The sequence below is a fragment of the Rattus norvegicus genome, chromosome 12, assembly GCF_021556685.1.
Source record: "Rattus norvegicus strain SHRSP/BbbUtx chromosome 12, alternate assembly SHRSP_T2T, whole genome shotgun sequence".
Taxonomy (NCBI): domain Eukaryota; kingdom Metazoa; phylum Chordata; class Mammalia; order Rodentia; family Muridae; genus Rattus; species Rattus norvegicus.
In genome coordinates this window covers 29,536,369-29,557,205 of record NC_141545.1, presented here as the reverse complement: position 1 = coordinate 29,557,205, position 20,837 = coordinate 29,536,369, and the positions used below count along the sequence as shown (strand labels likewise).

At 48.3% G+C, this 20,837-nt stretch overlaps 2 protein-coding genes across 5 annotated transcripts in view; one reads left to right on the top strand and one right to left on the bottom strand.

The window, feature by feature from the left end:
• Rcc1l (RCC1 like) overlaps positions 1 to 9,722 on the bottom strand; it is a 30,289-nt gene extending 20,567 nt beyond the window's left edge. The window contains exons 1-5 of one of the 3 annotated variants that reach the window (XM_087578876.1): positions 9,348 to 9,722; positions 5,730 to 5,867; positions 3,027 to 3,155; positions 2,153 to 2,219; positions 555 to 606 (exon numbers count right to left, since the gene is read on the bottom strand). In XM_087578876.1, coding sequence (XP_087435002.1) covers positions 555 to 606; positions 2,153 to 2,211 — 111 coding nt within the window. In that variant the 5' untranslated portion in view covers positions 2,212 to 2,219; positions 3,027 to 3,155; positions 5,730 to 5,867; positions 9,348 to 9,722. 3 annotated transcript variants of the gene reach the window in all.
• A 7,242-nt stretch (positions 9,723 to 16,964) lies between these two features.
• The window catches only part of Gtf2ird2 (GTF2I repeat domain containing 2), a 36,586-nt gene continuing 32,713 nt past the window's right edge, over positions 16,965 to 20,837 (top strand). Inside the window, exon 1 of one of the 2 annotated variants that reach the window (XM_087577999.1) lies at positions 16,965 to 17,233. The gene's annotated coding sequence lies outside the window, so the exon portion shown is untranslated. 2 annotated transcript variants of the gene reach the window in all.

Genomic DNA, 20,837 nt, shown 5'->3' with positions numbered 1-20,837 from the left:
AGCACCCTCCATGGCCTCTGCATCAGCTCCTGCCTCCAGGTTCCTGCCCTGCTTGAGTTCCAGTCCTGACTTCCTTCAGTGATGAACAGCAATGTGGAAATGTGAGCCAAATAAACCCTTCTTTCCCAAGTTGCTTATGGTCATGGTGTTTTATATCTGCAATAGCACCCCTAAGACATCCAGAGAGGGCTGGAGACATGGTTCAGCGGTTAAGAGTACTAACTGCTCTTCCACAGGTCCTGAGTTCAATTCCCAGCAACTACATGGTGGCTCACAACCGTCTGTAATGGAATCCAATGCCCTCTTCTGGTGTGTCTGAAGAGAGCAGGCAACAGTGTACTCATATAAATAAAATAAATAAATATTTCAGAGAGAGAGAGAGAGAGACTGACTCATGTAGTTGCCCAAGGATTGACCTAGGCTTCAAAAAAAAAATTTTTTTTTAAAGACACCCAGAGAAGCCCAATGACAAATGTGGTGTCATCCCATGCACCCTGCACCCTTTAAAACAATGGAGAAGACAGGCCTGGAAGCCCTCAGCCGAAGCCTCTTACCTGGACCACCTGTCCCTCGAAGTCCTGCATCCTGTGCACTTTGTGACTCTCACTGCAGCCAGGGGCAGATTGAAGAGAAGCAACAGATGTGACCGTGAGCATGGGACAGGTGGGCCCCATCCAGCAACCTATTTCCTGTCGTCCCTACCCACAGTCACATCCCCCACAGGCACAGGGCAAACAGAACAGCTCTCAAGGTCAAATGTCAGGTGGTCAGTTGAGTAGCCGTGTTGGTTGAGTTTTTAATTATGTGTGTGGGTTTGTGCACAAGTGTACAGGTGCCCTGGGGGCCACAGGCCCTGTTTCTCCTGGAGCTGGAGTTACAGGTGGTCGTGAGCTGTGACTGGGAACTGAACTCCAGTCCTCTGCAGAGCAGTGCGCGCTCCTCACTGCTGAGCCTCCAGCCGGCCAGTTTGTGTGTTTGCTTTTTTATGGTGCTAGGGGAGGGACCCAGGTCTCAGGCATGCCCGCCTAGCTGTGCTCTAACCCCTAACATGGGAGCTTTGGAGAACTGCTCTTCTGCTGAGCCATCCTGATTTTTACTGAGAGAGAAAAGTTAACTGTTCATCAAAGAAGCTGCAGTCCCAGGCCATGTCTGTCTGTCTGTCTGTTTTGAAGACAAAGTCTCTCTATTATGTAACCCTGGCTGTCCTGAAGACAATCTGTAGACCATGCTAGCCTAGAACTCAGACATCTGCCTGCCTCTGCCTCCAGCATGCTGGGGTTAAAGTATGTGCCACCATGGCTGGCCGCCTAACCCTTCATTTGTATCTTCTGCGATAAGGTCTGCAAAAGCTGCCCAGACAGGCCTTGGACTTTCAACTCTCCAGCCCATAGTGGTGCTGCCGTGTGCCACTAGGCCTGACTGGGGAAAGTATTTTCAACACTGAAGTAAAAAGAGTGAGCTGAAGGGGAACTTTTTATAAAGTTAATTTGATAAAGTGAACATTTTATAAAAATACAGACTAGCCAGACGTAGTGGCGCACACTTTAAACCCAGCACACAGGAGGCAGAGGCAGGTGGATCTCTGTAAGTGCAAGGCCAGCCTGCTGACACAGAAACCAACCAAAGATCCACAGTGCCACTCTTTCTCAAGAAAACCGATAGAGCCTGAAATAAAAGAAAGGTGGTGCATGCCTTAATCCTGGCTCTTGGGAGGCAGAGGCAGGTAGATCTCTGAGTTCGAGGTTAGCCCGGTCCATAGAGCGAGTTCAAGGGCAGCCAAAGCTACACAGAAAAACTATGTTAAAAAAAAAAAAAAAAAAAGAAAGAAAGAAAGAAAGGAAGGAAGGAAGAAAGAAAGGAAGAAAGAAAGAAAGAGGGGCCTAGCAAGATGGCTCAGTAGGTCAAGGCACAGGCCACCAAACCCAACGACCTGAGTTCTATCCCAGAAGTCACATGATGGAAGGTCACTCCTGAAAATGATCCTCTGACCTCCACACATGAGGTGGAGGACTTGACTGTACACACGTGCACGCGCGCGCGCACACACACACACACACACACACACACACCCCTTTCTACATCATGGTGGATGCTCTTCCACCCCCGCCCCTCACCCTCCGCTGCGATCCCAGCATTCCGTGTGTCCGCTCACCTGTATACTTCGTCCTCCACCACCTTCCGTCCACACTGCCCGTGGGCATTGTTCCCCATGCTGAAGACTGGAGCACACAGAGCACAGCCAGGCCGGCAGGTCAGTCCTGAGGTTCCTGGCCTGCTCACCCTGGCTCACCCGAGGTCTCCCTTTCCCACACGCCCAACCTCTGCAGCAGCCTGTAAGTGTGGAGGGCCTGCGCCTGCTGACCTAGATCCAACTGCACTACTGTTCAGCTGGGTGCTTGAGGCTGACAGTGCCTGCACCGTGACCATTATTAGCATGCTTAGAACCTATACAAATGCATGCTCAGACATGTTAAACACAGTTAAAAATAAAAGCTGGGGAAATAAATAAACAAACAAACAAACAGGCTGGGCTGCAGAGGTGGTCCAGCCCTTAGGAGCTCTGTGTTTTTGCAGAGGACCTGAGTTCAGTTCCCAGCACCCACAACAGGCAGTCCCAACTGCCCAGCTCCAGAGGATCTGATACTGTCTTCTGGCCTGTGCAGGCACCACACATGTGTAGCATGCACTCAAATATACTCAAACACGTGAATGAAAATTAAAAATAAATCTTAGGAAAAAAAAAAAATCAAGGGCCGAGGTTGCAGCTTTCCATCAGAGAACATATAACTGTTAGCAGTCTGTGTAACACCACCCTCTGAAGCCACCCCTCAATCTGCTGGCGAAACACACATCACAGCAATCAGGAGGTACCCAGAGCAAGGCCAGTGTCACAGATGCCCTCTCCTCCCCCTCCTTCTCTTCCCCCTCCTCCTCCCCCTCCTCCTCCTCTCCCCGCTCCTTCTCCTTTCTCACTCCCTTCTCCTCCTCCCCCTTCCTCTCCTCCTCCCCACTGCAAGTCTACTCACCACCTTCTCTGTCTGTCAGGACAAGGGAGTGTGCTCGACCACAGGACACCTGCAACACCTTTGTCTCCTGAGGTCTGTCCAGGGGCAGCGGGACAGGCGAGGGCTCCAGGACATACTCATAGCCCCTGGCTGGACAGAAGCAGCCGAGTCATAAGGTTGCCGCTGGTTCGGTCACATCAGCTCTTATGGAAACGTGACTGTCCAACCGTACCGCTTTATACAGGAAGGGACTTGAGAGCAGTGACTCAGAGCCTGCACCTTCCGGACAAGGCTAGTCTGAGAAGCCTGACTCCCACCCTGCCCTCCAGTATTCCCTCCATGCCACAGCAGGTCTGGAACACTGTCTCCTGAGAGAAATCTCTGAGGCTGGGGCTGGGGCTAGGGCTGGAGCTCGGTTACAGAGCTCTTCCCTAGCACGCACAAAGTCCTGGGTTCCATCCCCATCCTCCACATCACATAAACCCGAGACAAGGAAGTGTAAGTTCAACACCATCCTCAGCCAAACACTGAGCTCAAAACCAGCCTGGGCTACAAGAGACTCCCATCTTAAAAAGAAAACACATTTTGAGAGTTGACCCCAATAGTCCCAGGGCTTAGGAGGCTGAGGCAGGAGAGCTACAGATTGAGACCTAGTTTCAATAAAACCTGAATAAATCAGTCAGTCTCATGGGCCAAGAGTCTAGCTGCACAAGGCCCTGGGTTTGATCATCAGCAACACACACACACACACACACACACACAGAGAGAGAGAGAAAGAGAGAGAGAGGAAAATCGAATTAAATTAAACTAAAACTGTGAGAGGAGAGGAAGACTAAAAGGACTAATAAATAAAAGAAAAAAAATACTTTTTTTTCAAATAGAGTGTCACCACTAGGCATGTGACTCCCGCACTTAGGAGACAAATGCCAACCCAGAAAAATAGCTCAGCTGGTAAAGGCACTTGTCAGTGAGCTTGGCAACCCAAGTTCAGTCCTCAGGACTCAAATGGTACAGAGATTCAACTCCCACAAGTTGTCCTCTGACCCCCGCATACACAGCATGGCACACAGACCCCATACACACACAAGAGGCAAAGGCAGGAGCATCAGGAGTTCAAGGCCATCGTCATCTATACAAGTCCTCTCCCCTCCACTGTCTAAGGCCTAGGACTGCAGATACGCACCCACAGTTACACTGTCCTGGGGATGGAAGCCAGACAGTGTGGTAAGAACAGAAAGAAGAGACTGTGCCTGACCAATATACTGACCAGTGGAGTGTGCTGGATCATGCCTTTAGTGTCAACAGAGGCAGGTGGATCTCTGTGAGTTCCAGGCCAGCCAGGGCTGTTACGCAGAGAAACCCTGTCTCAAAAAGCATAAACAGACTGACTGACAGACTGATTGACTGACAGACAATGGGAAAGACCTTTAAATTATTTCTAGCTTTTTGTTGTTGTTTGAGACAGGGTCTTACTATGTAGCCTTGGCTAACCTAGAACTATGTAGACCAGGCTGGCCTCAAACTGAGAGATCTGCCTGTCTCCCAAGGGCTGAGATTAAATGTGTACAACACCACACCTAACCTTTTCTAACATTTTTTTTGAAGATTCTTTTTTCTTTTTTTCGGAGCTGGGGACCGAACCCAGGGCCTTGCGCTTGCTAGGCAAGCACTCTACCACTGAGCTAAATCCCCAACCCCTCTTTTCTAACATTTTAAAGGATTTATTTTCTTTTCAATTATGTGTACATGCATGTCTCTCTGTGTGTACAGGAGTGTGGTGACTAAGGGGACCAGAAGAGGATGTTGGGCCCTCTGGAGCTGGAGTTACAAGCAGTTGGCAGCTGCCTGATATAGGTGCTGGGAAACGAACTTAGGTCCTCTGGAAGAACAGTACATGCCCTTAACTGCTAAGCTGCCTCTCCAGCCCCTTTCTAACATTATCAAGTTTCAGGCACTGAGAGTAAAGATCTGTCTTAAGGATTCTGGTCGGGGTTGGGGATTTAGCTCAGTGGTAGAGCGCTTGCCTAGCAAGCGCAAGGCCCTGGGTTCGGTCCCCAGCTCCAAAAAAAAAAAAAAGATTCTGGTCAATTGTCTAAATGTTTTAAGATTTTACTTAGTGTGTGTATGCAAGTACACATGTTCCACAGCACATGTGTGGAGGTCAGAGGGCAACTTAAAGGAGAAGGTTCTCTCCTCCCACTATGGTCCCAGGGACCAAACACAGGTGTTCAGGCTTGACAGCAAGTGCTTTGGCCCACTGAGCCATCTTGAGAGCCCACTGCAGACATTCAGAGCATTAAGGACAAACTGGAGTCTTTACAGGTCAGCAAACAGCAGGCATTTGTTTCTTTCTGCCTAAATGGTTCACTCTGTCACCAGAAACTGAAAAATAATTCAATCCAGGGGTTGAGGGATTTTGGTTTGGTTTGTTTTTTTTTTTTTTTTAAGACAGGGTTTCTGTGTGTAACCTTGGCAGTCCTAGAACTCTCTTTGTAGATCAGGCTGGCTTCACACTCAGAGATCTGCCTGCCTCTGCTTCTGCCTCTGCTTCTGCCTCTGCCTCTGCCTCAGCCTCAAAAGTGCTGGGATTAAAGGCCTGAGCCACTAGCACTCAGCATTCAGCCCTTGAGTTTTTAAGAAGGGTATCACTATGTAGCCCAGGATAGCTCAAGCTCCTGCTCCCTCAGCCCCTCCCTTGCTGGGGTTAGTTTATGGCAAGGATACCTGCTTACTTTTATCCTTCCGGCTCCTGTGAAATCCAAGCTGGGAATCTTTGTTGAGTCCCATGCCCCAGACTTTCGTAACATCCTTGGTTTTCGAGGACAGCAATGTGAATCCATAGCCACAGGCAGCAGAGGAAATCTGAAAAAGAGTTCCCACAATGCACCACGGACTGATTTGTGGTGTCTGTGCTTCCAGCAAGATGTGACAAGCTATTTACGCACATGCATGTGTGTTCTTTCCACAGCGACTGAGATTCACCTGGGATCTGCTATGGTAGGTCATCATCAGTTTTCTCTGTATGCACACACCACACACTGGACATTTCCATCTCACCCCCACAGCACAGTCCAGCACGGCAGCTGATAGAAGGCCTTAGCGTGAATCTTGGCCTCGCCCCTTACCAGCTATGTGTCTTCAGATAGTTCTCTGCATACAAGGAAAACAAGTCTTCCAGTCAGATGACTCAGGAGGTAAAGGTACCTGCCACTTATACTTGAAGACTTCGGTTCAATCCCCAGGATTATATGGTGGAAGGCGAGACCTGACTCCTCTACACGCATGCTACGACACATAAGCATGTGCACACACATGTATTCATACACGTCTTGAATAATGACTAAATGTTCAAACATTTTTAAAGGAATGAGGGGCTGGAGAGATGCCTCAGTATAAGAGCCCTTGTTCTGCTAGCAGAAGGGCCTGAGCTCAGACCCGACTGGCATGACGTGAGGTTTCTGTATGCTCAGTGATGGGGCAGAAACAGGAGAATGCCAGTTCGCTTACCCATCAGCCCAGTAAGTACAGGGGTTTCAGGAACGGTGAGAGATCCTGTCTCAAGAGAACACTGCAGAGAGCTAAAGAGGAGACAGTCTGGCCTCTGCACGTGCAAGCATGGGCGCAGGAATCTATGGACACACGCACACAGCATGAGAGGAGAAAAGCACATCCCTCATTGGTTTTTGCCAAGAAGTGAGTTCATACATCCACAGCCTTTGTGGTGAACAGCACCTGACTCATGCAGCTTACCCTGTCAGCAGAAAAATCAAGGTCCCAGGGCTTAAGCCACTTGTCGGAGTGCAGGGTGTCTCCTTCAGGAGGACTACCCATGCTACACTCCTCAGCCTGGAACTTGGCAGAGGTGTTGCCATGGTTATCATGAACTTTAAACCACCAATCCTCACTTCCAGTGACTGGACTTTACTTCTGGTGGGAGTGCTAATTCTAGTCGGGTAACCCTGTCAGGTAGCCTGAGGTAACCCAAACCTGTGTTCCTTCTAAACAGTCAAACCTCTCCACGCTACCCAGGGTACTCACACGCCTCTGGCAGGGGTCACCTCAGCTTTACATTAATGCCCCCATGTCCGCTCCATCACACAGTATAAACTCCTCAGCCTAAGGGTAGCCCACTAACAGCTGTTGACAGTTTGTCAGAGTCCCACCGACTTTGAATCTCACTGAATCCTCAACCAAAATGCCAGAGTACCACTCCTCATAATCCTCCTGCCTCCGTCTCCTAACGGCTGCCATTACAGACCTGTTCCACAACTGACCAGGAACATTTAACTTTTTTTTTTCATTCTAGCTAAATAATTCTTTTCAGTTGTGATTTTTATTTATGTGTCTGTGTCTATGTGTGCATATGCACACATGCATGCGGGTATCCGGGAGCCAGGAGAAGGTGCTGGAATTATAGTTGACTATTAGCCACCCCACTGGGGCGCGGAGACAGAAACTCCAGCTGTTAACTGCTAAACCATCTCCCCAGCTTTTCTGAGCTAAATGTTATTACAATTTGTTGTGTTTTATTTACTTATGTCATTCAAAAGTGACATGCCCCTCTTTTTACCTTGTGACAGTTTCCCTTCTAAGATTAATACAAGGTATGTATACCATCATCCTTCTGCTCAAAACACTTCAACTTTCTTTCTTTTTTATTTAGTTTTTCTCAAGATAGGGTTTCTCTGTATAGTCCTAGTTGGACTAGAACTTGCTCTGTAGACCAGGCTGGCCTTGAACTCACAGAATCTGCCTGCCTGCTTCTGCTGGGAGTAAAGGCTCGAGCCACCACACCTTGCAGCACTGCACTGTTCTAGCCTCCTAGAGCCACCACCCTTCTGGCCTGGCTCGAGATCCACAGAGATGATCTACGAGGGAGGCTGAAGCTACCTGGGCTGCACGAGAGGGAGCAGGAAAGATTGGGTTCAATTTCCTGCACCCGTGTGGCTGCTTACAACTGTCCTTAGCTCCAGTTCCATGGGATCCGATGCCTTCTTCTGGCCTCTGTTGGCACCAGGCATGCAAGTGATGCACACACACACACACACACACACACACACACACACACACACACACACACACAATAAAATAAAAAACTGTAGGGCGGGCTGGAGAGATGGCTCAGCGGTTAAGAGCACTGACTGCTCTTCCAGAGGTCCTGAGTTCAATTCCCAGCAACCACATGGTGGCTCACAACCATCTGTAATGAGATCTGATGCCCTCTTCTGGTGTGTCTGAAAACAGTTACAGTGTACTTATAAATAAATGTAAAAAAAAAAAAAAAAATTGGGGGGACTGGAAAAATGGCTTCGAAGTTAAGAGCACTAACTGCTGTTCCAGACAACTGGCAGCTCACAACTGTCTGTCACTTCACATACACGGGACCTGACAAAACACCAATGTACATAAAAAATAAATAAATAAATAAATAAACAAACAAACAAACAAACAAACTTAGGGGTTGGAGGTATATAGCTCAGTGGTAGGATACTTGCCTAGAATGAGACCCAATCCTGGGTTTGATTCCCATCACCACAAACAACAAAACCATACTTCCATAAAGTATAAACAAACACTTTATTGCTTCCAAAAGAAAGGGTGGTTCGTTTGTTTGTTTCCAACTTAAGATGCTAGCACAACAGAGACAAGGTTTCACCTAACCTGTATAACCCAAGTCTGTGTATAACTTGTGGCAATCCTCTTGTCTCAACCATCCAGTCCAAGTCCTGGGACTACAGGGCCAACTGAGCCCTTTTTACACGTGAGCCTCTTTACAGGCACTGTGTGGAACCCCCCATTTTCTCTCCAGCTGCTCAGATTAACATCTCTTTTCCCAGCTGGCCATCACTTACTCTAGCCAACACATCTCCGACCTTTGGCCTTTTCCTTCCCTCACGGAACCTGTCTAGTCTGAGTACAAATACCATCAATAACACCCTACCAGCTGTGGGGCCCTGGACCTTACTTGACCTCTCTGGAACTCCCTCTGATCCCCTGTAAGTGGGAGGAGACAGCTACAGCCTTTTGGGGTACTGGGGTAAATGATCTAAGAAGGGCAGAACGCCTGGTATGATTGTCAAACTATGCAATCGAGCAGAAAAGTGAAGACACAAAACTTTGTCTAGCCACAAGCAATCTGCACACAGAGAACGCTGAGAAAGACACAAAAGTCTACAGACGTCATAATCAAGCTCCGCAAGAACTGAGATAAACAGTCTTCTTGGCAGCCACCCCTAATGCCTTCCTCAGCAAATCCCGGCATCTAGGTCATGCTCCCGGAAATCCGGCCACGCGAGGAAGAAAGTCCCCCAAGGGAGGCGGCGAGAATGCCAGTGCCCTCACCTTATGGTCCAGCTCCAGACGGTAGGGTACCGGCTGGATCCTACGTCGGGGCCTCAGGCCGGCGCGCGGTCCGGGCCCCGAGGACGGCACCACGAAGCTGGGCACTCCGAGAGCCCCGGAGAAGCTGAAGCCCCATACGAACACGCGATCGGCGCGAGCCGCGCGCTCGCCCACGTACTGGAACACCGGAGCGTCCGCCTCGGCCTCAGCTGCTTCTCGCCGGCTCCGTGAACGGCCGGCCGGTCTCCAGTGCTCGCGAGCCGGTACCGGCCAGCTCAGCCGCCGCTCCAGCAGAGCCCGGGCCACCGCCAGCATCCTTCGCTTCACGCCTCAACCGTTTATGGGCGCCGCCATCTTGCCTCACCTTTGACCCCTGGCCTAGCGGAAGTAGATACGGCCATGCTTACTACTGACAGAAGGCGAAGCGCTAAGGGAAATGCAGCCATGTTTACTATTGGCAGATGATTGCTACTACATGAAAGTAAAGGCTTGGGGTTGGGGATTTAGCTCAGTGGTAGAGCGCTTGCCTAGCAAGCGGAAGGCCCTGGGTTCGGTCCCCAGCTTCAAAAAAAAAAAAAAAAAAAAAAGTAAAGGCCTAGGAACTCTACTGTCTCAAACTATTATTTGAGGATGCCTGTGAAGTGTCCTATGCTTCTTATTGGCTTTTTTCAAATTCTGTGTGTGTGTGTGTGTGTGTGTGTGCGCGCGCGTGTGTGTTTTTGTTTTGGTGTGGAGTTATTTAGGTGGGGCTGGGACTTGAACCCAGGTCCTCACATATACTTCGGTTATAGGCTAACACAGACTACTCTTCCCTACCCCAATAAGTGTTTTACATAAATTCTGAAAGGAGGTAAATCTTATCTCATGGGAGCAAAACTGGGGAGGGTAGCTGACCATAGTGGCTCTTACCTGTATCCCCAAATTTAGGCTGAGGCAGGAATGTTGCTACAAATTGGAAACCACCCTGGGAGAAAGAAAACCTATTAATGTTTGTTTGTTTGTTTGTTTGTTTGTTTGTTTGAGACAGAGTCTCATTATTTAGCCCTAGCTGGCCTGGAGCTTGCTCTGTTCCTGTAGACCAGATCCACCTGCCCCTGCTGCCTGAGTGATGCGTGCCACCATCCCCAGCACTGGTTGGTTGGTTTAATTTATTTTAGGTGGCTTTATTTCATGCATATGATTACTTTGCCTGCATGTTTACCTGTGCACCCTGTGTGTAAAGTATCCATGGAGGCCCCAGAAGAGGATGTTGGATCCTCTAGAACTGGAGTTAAGAGTTGATAGTTCCCCCACCCCTGTGCGGATGCTAGAGATAGAACTCTGGTCCTCTGGAAGAGTAAACAGTGTTTTGATTTGTTTGTTCATTGTTTTTTTTTTCCACAGCGTTCTTAACTGGTGAGCCCTCTCTCCAGCCCTCTAGTTGAATTTTTTTTTTTTTCCGGAGCTGAGGACCGAACCCAGGGCCTTGTGCTTGCTAGGCAAGCGCTCTACCACTGAGCTAAATCCCCAACCCCTAGTTGAATATTTTTAAACAGGGTCTTACTCTGTAACCCAGGCTAGCCTCTAACTCCCACTACAATTCTCCTACCTCAGACTCCTAAGTGATGGGATTACAGACCCAGGCCAATATGCTAGGTTCAACCCTGCATATAGCACCTAGCTTTCGTGGGCCTTTGGATCTCAGCTCCAGAATGAAAGGCTACATAGAGAAATTCAGTCCCTGAAATAAGATTTTCATAAAACAAAGGCTACAGTCCATGACAGAGCTTCCCAAAGGTTATCCCTAATGCGAAAAGTGGATCCTTTCCCTCCGAACTCCCTTTGCTCATCCTTGGTGTGCATTGCTTTGATAAACAGGATTTGCTTTCCTTCAGGTGGGTGTCATGTAGCCCAGTCTGACTTGAATTCACTATATACCAAGAATATCCTTAAAATCTTTTTTTTTAATGTATGAGTACACTCTCACTCTCTTCAGACAAAGCAGAAGAAGGCATCATCAGATCCCATTATAGATGGTTGTGAGCCACCATGTGATTGCTGGGAATTGAACTCAGGACCTCTGCAAGAGCAGTCAGTGCTCTTAACCTCTGAGCACAGTGATTTCAAGTTGTTCTCTCCAGCCCTGGCCTTGAACTCTTGATCTTTTTGCCTATCTCCAGCACAAGGATTACCAGTGTGCACCACCATGCTGAGTTCATGCAATCCTGGGATGGAACCCAGAGCATCCTGCTTGCTAGAAACACACTGTCAACTGAGGTCCGTCTGAAGCCCCACAATTCATCCATTGTTTAATCCCAAGACAAGCTCACAGTGTGTAGAATGTTATATACGTAGTCCGTGAAGTGTTTATCACTGTGTGCTTACTGCTTTGCCAAGATGTAGGACTGTTTCATAAAGGAAAATCCACCGATAGGATAAAAGGATAAACAGGGGACAAACAAGATGGCTATAGGGGATAGGTGTTTGCCACCAATCCCAAGTCCCAGGATCCCCACATGGGGTGGGGGCAGGAGAGAACAGATACCTGCAAGTTGTCCTCTGACCTCCAAACCGATTCTGTATCATGGGCATGTCCCCACACATTCACACAAAATAAATGTAAGTAAATAAAATGGGGCATCCAGAAAAGAGCCTTGCAGAGGTCTCCACTACAGTCACCAAGAAGGCCAGTAGTCAGCTGGCCTCTTGCTTTTGGTGAACATGCAGCCCATGTGCTCAGGGACATGCCTCCTGTTGTTTAGAACCCAAGCAAACCCAAAAGTGGATGCTTCATAACGGGATACATCTGCAAGATCCATAAACCTCAGCTTGCAGTCGCCAGGTCAGTCTCTCAGGTCCAGTCTCACTAAAGCAGAGCCTGGGCAGAGAGACACTGGTTACTCACAAGGAGGGGCCTGACTTCCTGGTATAAACGAAGCAAAGTCAGTCCAACCCTAGGGAGCTGAGACAAGATGTGAGGACGTGTGTGTCTTAACATACAAACCACAGCCAGGTAGTGGTGGCAAAGGTCTTTAACCCCAGCACTGAAGAAGCAGAGGCAGGTGGATCTCTGTGAGTTCGAGGTTTGCCTGTGGTACAGAGTGAGCTCCAGGACTACACAGCCAAGGCTACACAGAGAGACTCTATCTCAAAAAAGCAAGTTAAGAAAAAAATGTGGACTGTGGAAGACAAAATGAAAAAGGGTGAAGACAGTTCACAGATGCTAAAGTATTTTTCCAGACTAAATATTCTGGCAAGGAGCTCCTACCTGAGTGGGATGATGTCATTAGGTGTGAAGGGAAAATAGGCCCAACAAATGAATAGAGAGCAGATGTGACTGCGTACTGTCGTCAGTACAGCATCATGAGTGCTGAGGCTGGAGTATCAAAAGTCCCAGGCCAGCCTGGGCAACAGCCTGAAACAGTATCAAAATAACAATTCAAAATAATTTTATGGGGGCTGGGGATTTAGCTCAGTGGTAGAGCGCTTACCTAGGAAGCGCAAGGCCCTGGGTTCGGTCCCAGCTCCGGAAAAAAAGAACCAAAAAAAAATAATAATAATTTTATGTTATTACTCAAGGGTGGAGACCTTTCCCCCAGTGAGGGCCTGGGGGCGTGGCTCAGTGGTAGAGCCCCTGCCTAGAATCCTCCAGGGAGGGGCTGGGGTGTGGCTCAGTGGTAGAGCCCCTGCCTAGAATCCCCCAGTGAGGGGCTGGGGCGTGGCTCAGTGGTAGAGCCCCTGCCTAGAATCCCCCAGTGAGGGGCTGGGGGCGTGGCTCGGTGTAGAGCACCTGCCCACTAGCCACAAGCCCAAGTACTGCAAGGAAAACTTAAAAATCAACCTCCTTTAGCCGTGCGGGGGCGCTCGTCTGCCATGCCAGCACTCAGGAGGAGCAGGATTTCAAGAGTAGCCAGGGTTGCAGTTTGACACTCTACCTCACAAAAGAGGCCTGGATGGATCCCTCAACTTTCTAAGACTACATTTAGGAGGCAGCCAAAAAGCCAGAAGGGCATGGCCGTGCACACTTTTAATCCTACCACACCAAAGGCAGACGAAGGGAGATCTCTGTGAGTTTGAGGCCAGCCTGGTCTACACAGCTAGTTCCAGGTTGACATAGTGAAACCCTAGTTCGAAAGAAAAGAGTAGCCCAAAGAAATAAGTCTTCTTTGGTATAAGATTGGGAACAAGGAGTTGGGCATGGTGGCGCATACCTTTGATCTCAGCACGCAGTAGGCATGCGCAGGTGAATACAGTTTACCTGGTGTACACAGTGGGTTCCAGACCTGCCAGAGCTACGTGTACACGGTGAGACCTTATCCCAAAGGGAAAAAAGGAAAAAGAAAAAGTGTGCCGGGGCGATGTCTCACTCATTAAGAGTGCTTGCTGCTCTTGCAAAGGACTCAAATTCGATTCCCAGGTCCCCCCACATCAGGTGCTCACAACCACCTAAGAACTCCAGCTTCAGAAAATCTGACATAGACATCTCGTCTCCAAGGGCCCCTGAACATATGTGGCATTAGCTCATACACACGTGCACACATACAAATAAATAAAAGTTAAAAAAAAAAATCTTCAAAAATCGCAGCCAAGAGGACGGCTACAGTATGGATCATGACCACTAGGTGGCGGTGCTTGCCCATCAATTTGGTTCCCGTTTGCGACAAGGGGAACAGGCAGGGTTCTGAATGAGATTTAAAATTGCAGTCAGAAGCAGGGAGTGTGGCGCAGTGGTAACGTGCTCACCAAGCATATGCAAGTTCTTGAATTCTAACCATAGCCCCACCAAGGTAAACGTCTGTGGTCTTTGAAACAGAGTCTAATGTAGCTCTGGCCGGTATGGAACTTGCTATGTTGCTTGAACTCCTGATTCCCCTGCCTCCACCTCCTGGATGCCAGGATCACAGGCAAGCACTACCAAATCCAGTGTCAATTCTAAAACATATGTTTCATTTATGTATTTGGAGATGGGGTGAATGTACACCACAGTATACGTGCAGAAGTTAGGAAACATCTTTAGGGAGTCACGTCTCTCCCTCCACTGTATAGGTTCCAAGAATGGGTTCGAGAAGTTCAGATTGAAAAGACATCTGTATTTATCCTCTGGGCCATCTCCCCACGCCACAATTAAAAGCTGTTCATAGACTTCTTTTCTTTTTGAAACAAGACCTGACTGTATGGCCTTGGCTCGCCTGGAACCCGTTATGTAAAGCAGATTGATGTGGAACTCAGTGTTCACCTGTCTTTGCCCCTGAAGTGCTGGGACTGAGGCCAAATGGATGTCTCATATTGTCTATCCCAAACGCAACCTCGGTGTTCGAAATACTACTATGACAAAGCTGAGATGGTGGCACAAGCTTGTCTTCTCAGCCCTTGGGAGGCAGAGGCAGAAGGATCAGTTCATGGCCATCCTTGGCTACATAGTGAGTTTGAGGCCAGCCTGGGATACAGGAGACCTTGTCTCAAAATCAAGCAGGGGAAGGAAAAGAGAAAATCAGTAGAGCCTATGACAAGGTCCCGGCTGCTGCGTCGTATGTTCTAATTTTTATTCAAGGTTCCCTGCTTTGTTCTCTGTTCCTTTCTCACAAAACTGTCTTTGCTACTCATAACATTTACTTCCATGAAAATTTAAAAGTCAACTTGTCAAGCAGCATTAATAAAAATCCCACTGGGTTTTATTATTTGAGATTGCATTAAGCGCCTGAGTTAATTGAGAGACGCTAACTACGGCATTTCAACCTTGAGTGCTCCTACTCACGAAGGGCAGCATTCACGAGTGTCAATAAGGGCGCAGGTCTGAATGGACCCTGCACTCTGCTTGTTGCTAAACACTGTCCATGTTTCTTACTTTAGCCTTTCTTGCTGATAGTTATTTTTTATGAGCAATTGGTATCTTATTTATTACTTTTGAGACAGGGTCTCATTTGCAGCTCTGGCTGACCTGAAACTTGCTATGTAAACCAGGCTGGCCTTGAACTCACAGAGATCTCCTGCCTCTGCCTCCGAGTAGTGTTTATTTAATTTTAGGAGGTGCGTGCTCGTATGTTCAAATGGAGTCCAGATGGCACCACCCACTTGTGTGTGTCAGCTTCCTCCCCTGCCCCCACTTTTTTTTTTTTTTTAATTTTCAAGATGGGGTTTCTCTGTGTAGCCCTGGCTGTCCTGGGACTTGCTGTGTAGACCAGGTTGGCTCCAACTCAAGAGATCCACCTGCCTCTGCCTTTCTGGTACTGGGATTAAAGAAGTGTACTACCACCACCTGACTATTTTTAATAAATTAGGATATATTTACTCAGATATAGTAGCCTAAGTCTTTAACCCCAGCATTCAGGAGGCAGTTGGATAGACCCTGTCTCCTGTGACCTTGACATAGGGAGGACAGGAGGAAATGGGGATCAGTTGGGCCATGTTGTCCTCCTGAGGTTCTTCATCTCCCAAGTGGAGATGTCAAGAGCAACGCAGATCTCACGTTCAGAGGAATGGTCTAGACCAAACACGAGTACATCGCCAGTTTGGGTGCTTCGTTTGGTTTGTTATTGGTTTTTGGTTTGTTTTTTTTTTTCCGGGGCTGGGGATTGAACCCAGGACCTTGCGCTTCCTAGGCAAGCGCTCTACCACTAAGCCAAATCCCCAACCCCGTTATTGTTTTTTTGAGACAGGGTTTCTGTGTAGCCCTGGCTGTCACAGAACTTGCTCTGTAGATCATGCTGGCCTTGAACTCAGAGATCCGCCTGCCTTTGCCTCCAGAGTGCTGGGATTAAAGGCCTATACCACCACCCAACACAGAAATGATATTTAATAACCCTGAGACTAGGTAAGATAAGTGAAGGACTGAGGGCAGGCAGCAAAGAGATTCGAGGCAGAAAGTAGGAAACGTTGCAGCAATCTAGCCACCAAGCACGGTGCCATGCTTGACACAGACGCTGGGAATCCAACTTTGGTCTTCTGAAAGCACACGACCAGCTGAGGCCACTTCTCCAACCCCCTTTCAAGTAAATTTTAAAGCAAGAAACTGAAACTCTTATAAAGTGGGACTGGAGAGATGGCTCAGCGGTTAAGAACACTTTCTGCTTTTGCAAGGGACACAAGATCAGTTTCTGGCATCCATACCATTTATAACTCCGGGTTCAGAAGATATCATGACCTCTTCTGGCCTTTCTGCGCTGCATGTGCACTGGCTGACAAAATACTTAAAGCAGACGGTGCCTTGGGAATAGCTCCTGAGATACGCATCCACACAAACACATGAACATATAACTGACACAGGCCTAAGAAAATTTTAAAGGAAACGCAACGCCCAGATTCCAAAGGGGGTATGGTGGCACATGCCTTTAATCCCAACACTCGGGAGGCAGAGCCAAGTGGATCTGAGTTCGAAGCCAGCCTGGTCTACAGTGCGAGTCCCAGGGTAGCCAAGGCTACAAAACAAACTGTCTCGAAAACAAAAAATGGATACTGACTGCCTGCGTACGTAACACTTGAGGTGTCCTCTTGCCACCACATGCACACACCCACGCACAACCAAGTTTTTAAAAGCTATGTCTACCAAGAAAGGCCATGCACATTCAGGGGAGGCGTGAAGACACGTGCAAGCCACGCACCCCAGCTGGCAGCCTCGCGGAAGCCGTGCTGAAGCGCACCGGAAGTGGCCGTCCCCATTGGGGGTGCTTCGGACAGGCGCGGGAAGCCGACCTTCCAGGAAGCAAACAAAGACAAAAAAAAAAAAATTAAAAGAGAAAAAAACTAATAAAGACGAAAAAAGGAAAGGGAGCGTAAAGAGTCCGGTGGAGAGGAGGCGCCTCTGCCCACGCTCCCTCGACCCCCGTGCTCCGGTCGCCTGCCAAGGGCCGCTGCGCACGCGCAACCCAGGCTTCAGACCCCCGGTGCGGCCCGCACGGCAGGGCCTTCAGGTGCGTATTCCGCCGCCGCTTCCCTCACAACTTCCGCTTCCGGAAGTCCCCCGGGGCAGAGACAACTCTCGGGGCGCGTGGCGGAACCTTCAGGCGCCCGATGGCCAGCTCCGAACCCCATTTTGCGCACCGAAAGCAGGCCCTGAAGAGTGGGGGTGGGGTGGGGAAGACGCGCCGTTAGGCGACCTTTGCACGCAAGGCGCGCACTAAAAGCTCTCTTTTGATTGGTTGTGACGGGAGTGAGGAGGCGGGAAGAACTATTCCCCCTGCGTGCTGAGGTCACACGCCACCTGACGTACCTGCGCTGTGTATAGAAATACTTGATTGGCTAGGGGAAGAGGCGGGGCCATCGCGGTTGCCTAGTAACGGTGCTCTGGCTCCATCTTCGCTGTCTTTCCTTGTTTGTTGGCTTCAGGATTATGGGGAACATCTGGTTTTCGTGGCGGCCAGGGGCTTAGGTCTATAAGGAAAGTGGAGGCTTGTGTATGGTCTGTTTGAGAATACAAAGTGGCCTAAGGCCGTAACACATAGTACAACAATCAAAATAATTTTTTTTTCAAAATAATTTTTTTAAAATTTACTTTAAAACGTTTAAAATTCCTGAAAAAAGAAGAAAAAAAAAACCCAATGGTCATTAAACCTGAAAAAAAAGTTTAAAATTTTTAGTAATTTTAAAATTTAAAGTAACATTTTAAAAATTAAAATTTACTTCAATAATGCATTTAACCCATTACACCCAAGACATTCTAGCATGTTCACTCAGCATAAAGAAACAGAAATGAGCCAGCAGCAGTGGCACATGCCTTTAGATGGATCCCTCTGAGTTCAAGGACAGCCAGTATATAGCAAGTTCCAGGCCCGCTGGGGCTACACAGTGAGACTAAACAGATTATAGCAGCTTTATTGAGATACAGGAAAACTCACCCTTTAAAATATAATGCAAATCAGAAAAAGGATTCCATCCAAAGTAAAGTAAAAACAAAATAAAGGGGCTGGGGATTTAGCTCAGTGGTAGAGCGCTTACCTTGGAAGCGCAAGGCCCTGGGTTCGGTCCCCAGCTCCGAAAAAAAGAACCAAAAAAACAAAACAAAACAAAACAAAACAAAAACAAACAAAAACAAAATAAAATAACAAAACATAACTCAAGCTTAGAGCAGTAACTCAAACGTGTCAGTCAGCCCAGCATTGGGGGTACTAGGGCTGGAAGATTTCAGAAGGTTATGAAAGAGCGAACCCCTAAACGGGGAACGTGTCTCTCGCTCCAATTGTGGGATGGGGTGCCCCCAGGAACCACGAGTAGCCATTCTTGATGTAAAAGCACGAGGTAGCTTTATTAACGAGATCCCGGGTCTTAGCGGGATCCCGGGTTGACACATATCTCACACAGGAGACAGAGGAATCGACCCCGAGCCTCCAAACTCGGGGGTTTATATAGGGGAGGTTAGGGGCATTCGCACGGTTACACATGATTGGTCAATTCAAATGGTGCACAGTTACTTTCGGCGCGAAATTACATCAGCAAGGTGTTCGTGCTCTCTAGCAGCTCGGCAGGCAGGTAGGGTGGCTCATCTCACTCAGGGGGGTGAAGGAAGGGGAGGGGGTGGCTACAGATGATCAGTGTCCTTGGGGCTGATAGCTGGTTTGGCAAGTCCTGTCTCTGACTCTCCCTCAGGCACGTCCGGCCCTGCACATCCGGACTCTGACAATGAGTAACCTTTTTAAAACTCTAGTTCTACACTTACAGGATAAAAGTATGGAGCCAGGTAGTAGGTACTCCTTTAAAAAGAAAGAGGAGGGCTGGAGAAATGGCTCAGCCGTTAAAGGCTAGGCTCACAACCAAAAAAAGAAAGAGGAGGGGTGGGAGGGAGAGGGAGAGAAAAGAAAGAAAGGAAGGGAGAGAGAGAAAGAAAGGGAAGGAAGGAAGGAAAGAAGGAGAAAGGAAGAAAGATGGATGGAGGAAGGAGAGGATGCTGAAGAGATGGCAGTTAAGAGCTTGTACTGCAAGCTGGTCATGGTGTCGTACACCAGGCAGATCTCTGTGTGTTTGAAGCCAGCCTGGTTTACAGAGCAAGTCCCAGCACAGCCAGGGCTACACAGAGAACCGAGGTTCAATTCCCAGCACCCGTTTGGAAACTCAGAATCACCAAAACGCATAAATCAGTTCCAGGGCATCCAAAACCCTTTCCCAGCCTCCTCCATCACCAGGCATGGACATGGTGCACACACAACCGTGCGTGCAAAACACTCCTACACACACACACACACACATACATTTTTTTTCTCTTTTTTCTTTTTTTCGGAGCTGGGGACCGAACCCAGGGCCTTCCGCTTGCTAGGCAAGCGCTCTACCACTGAGCTAAATCCCCAACCCCACACATATACATTTTAATGGAGGAATTGACAGAGCATCCCACCACTATCCACAGGTGTCCTGGCTGCTGACACAGTGGCCTGGCTGCTCCTCTGGCTGGCTGGGCTCTCCAGTGCTTGCTGACATAGGGGCCATTTGTTCAGAGACTTCATTAATACCAGTGAGGTTTATACCAGCAGCTGGAGGCTGCTTTGAGGTCTTGCAGACCTACCGGCTCCCAGTTAAACATTACTGCCCCCAAAGGACATCTGGTGGATACATTTGAGTTGCCTTCGCTGTGAGAGACATAACAGAGGCAGGGGTGCTGTCCGGGTGTTTTCATGCAGATGCCTATAACTATTTGTCCAAAGACTCTGAGGCCTTCATTTATAGCCCCAGGATGCACAGTGTTTTGCTTGGTTCCAAGACTTTTGTTTTGGGTTTTGGTTTTTTTGTTTTTGTCTTTCTTTTGTACACTATGGTGTCACCTGTCACACAGGCAAGATAGAGACACCCTGATTGTGGTCAATAGCCCAGATGTGCTGTGACCAAGTGTTCCAGATTTTTGAAATGTGGTGCTCAGTTCAGGTGCTCATGCTTTTTTTTTTTTTGGTTCTTTTTTTCGGAGCTGGGGACCGAACCCAGGGCCTTGCGCTTCCTAGGCAAGCGCTCTACCACTGAGCTAAATCCCCAACCCCTAGGTGCTCATGCTTTGAAGACTGAGGAAATCTGCCAGTGGGGCAGCTTGCAGCAAAAATCAATACATAAGGGCTGGAGAGATGGCTCAGTGGTTAAAAGCACCGACTGCTCTTCCAGAGGTCCTGAGTTCAAATCCCAATAACCACATGGTGGCTCACAACCATCTGTAATGGGATCTGATGTGTGTCTGAAGACAGAAACAGTGTACTCACATCAAGTAAATAAATTCTTTTAAAAACATCACTACTTAAGGATGTGACCCATCAGTTCCAGGGAGCTGACTGCAAACCTCTCCGGTATGTTCTGTAACTCTGCTTATTATAGTCCTGTGTTCTCCTTTGACCCTTGTAGCTGCTTTCAAACACGGTTCTTGTTCACTGTAAGTTTTACACAGTTAATTGCTTTCCACAAACCTAATTAAAAAAGACCTCTTCATTTATAAAAAAAATAAAAGAAGGTGCTGGAGACTTGGCTCAGAAGTTAAGAGCGCTTCTGCCCTCGCGGAGTACCCATAACTCCAAGAACCCATATCAAGGAGCTCAAAACCCCTTGTAA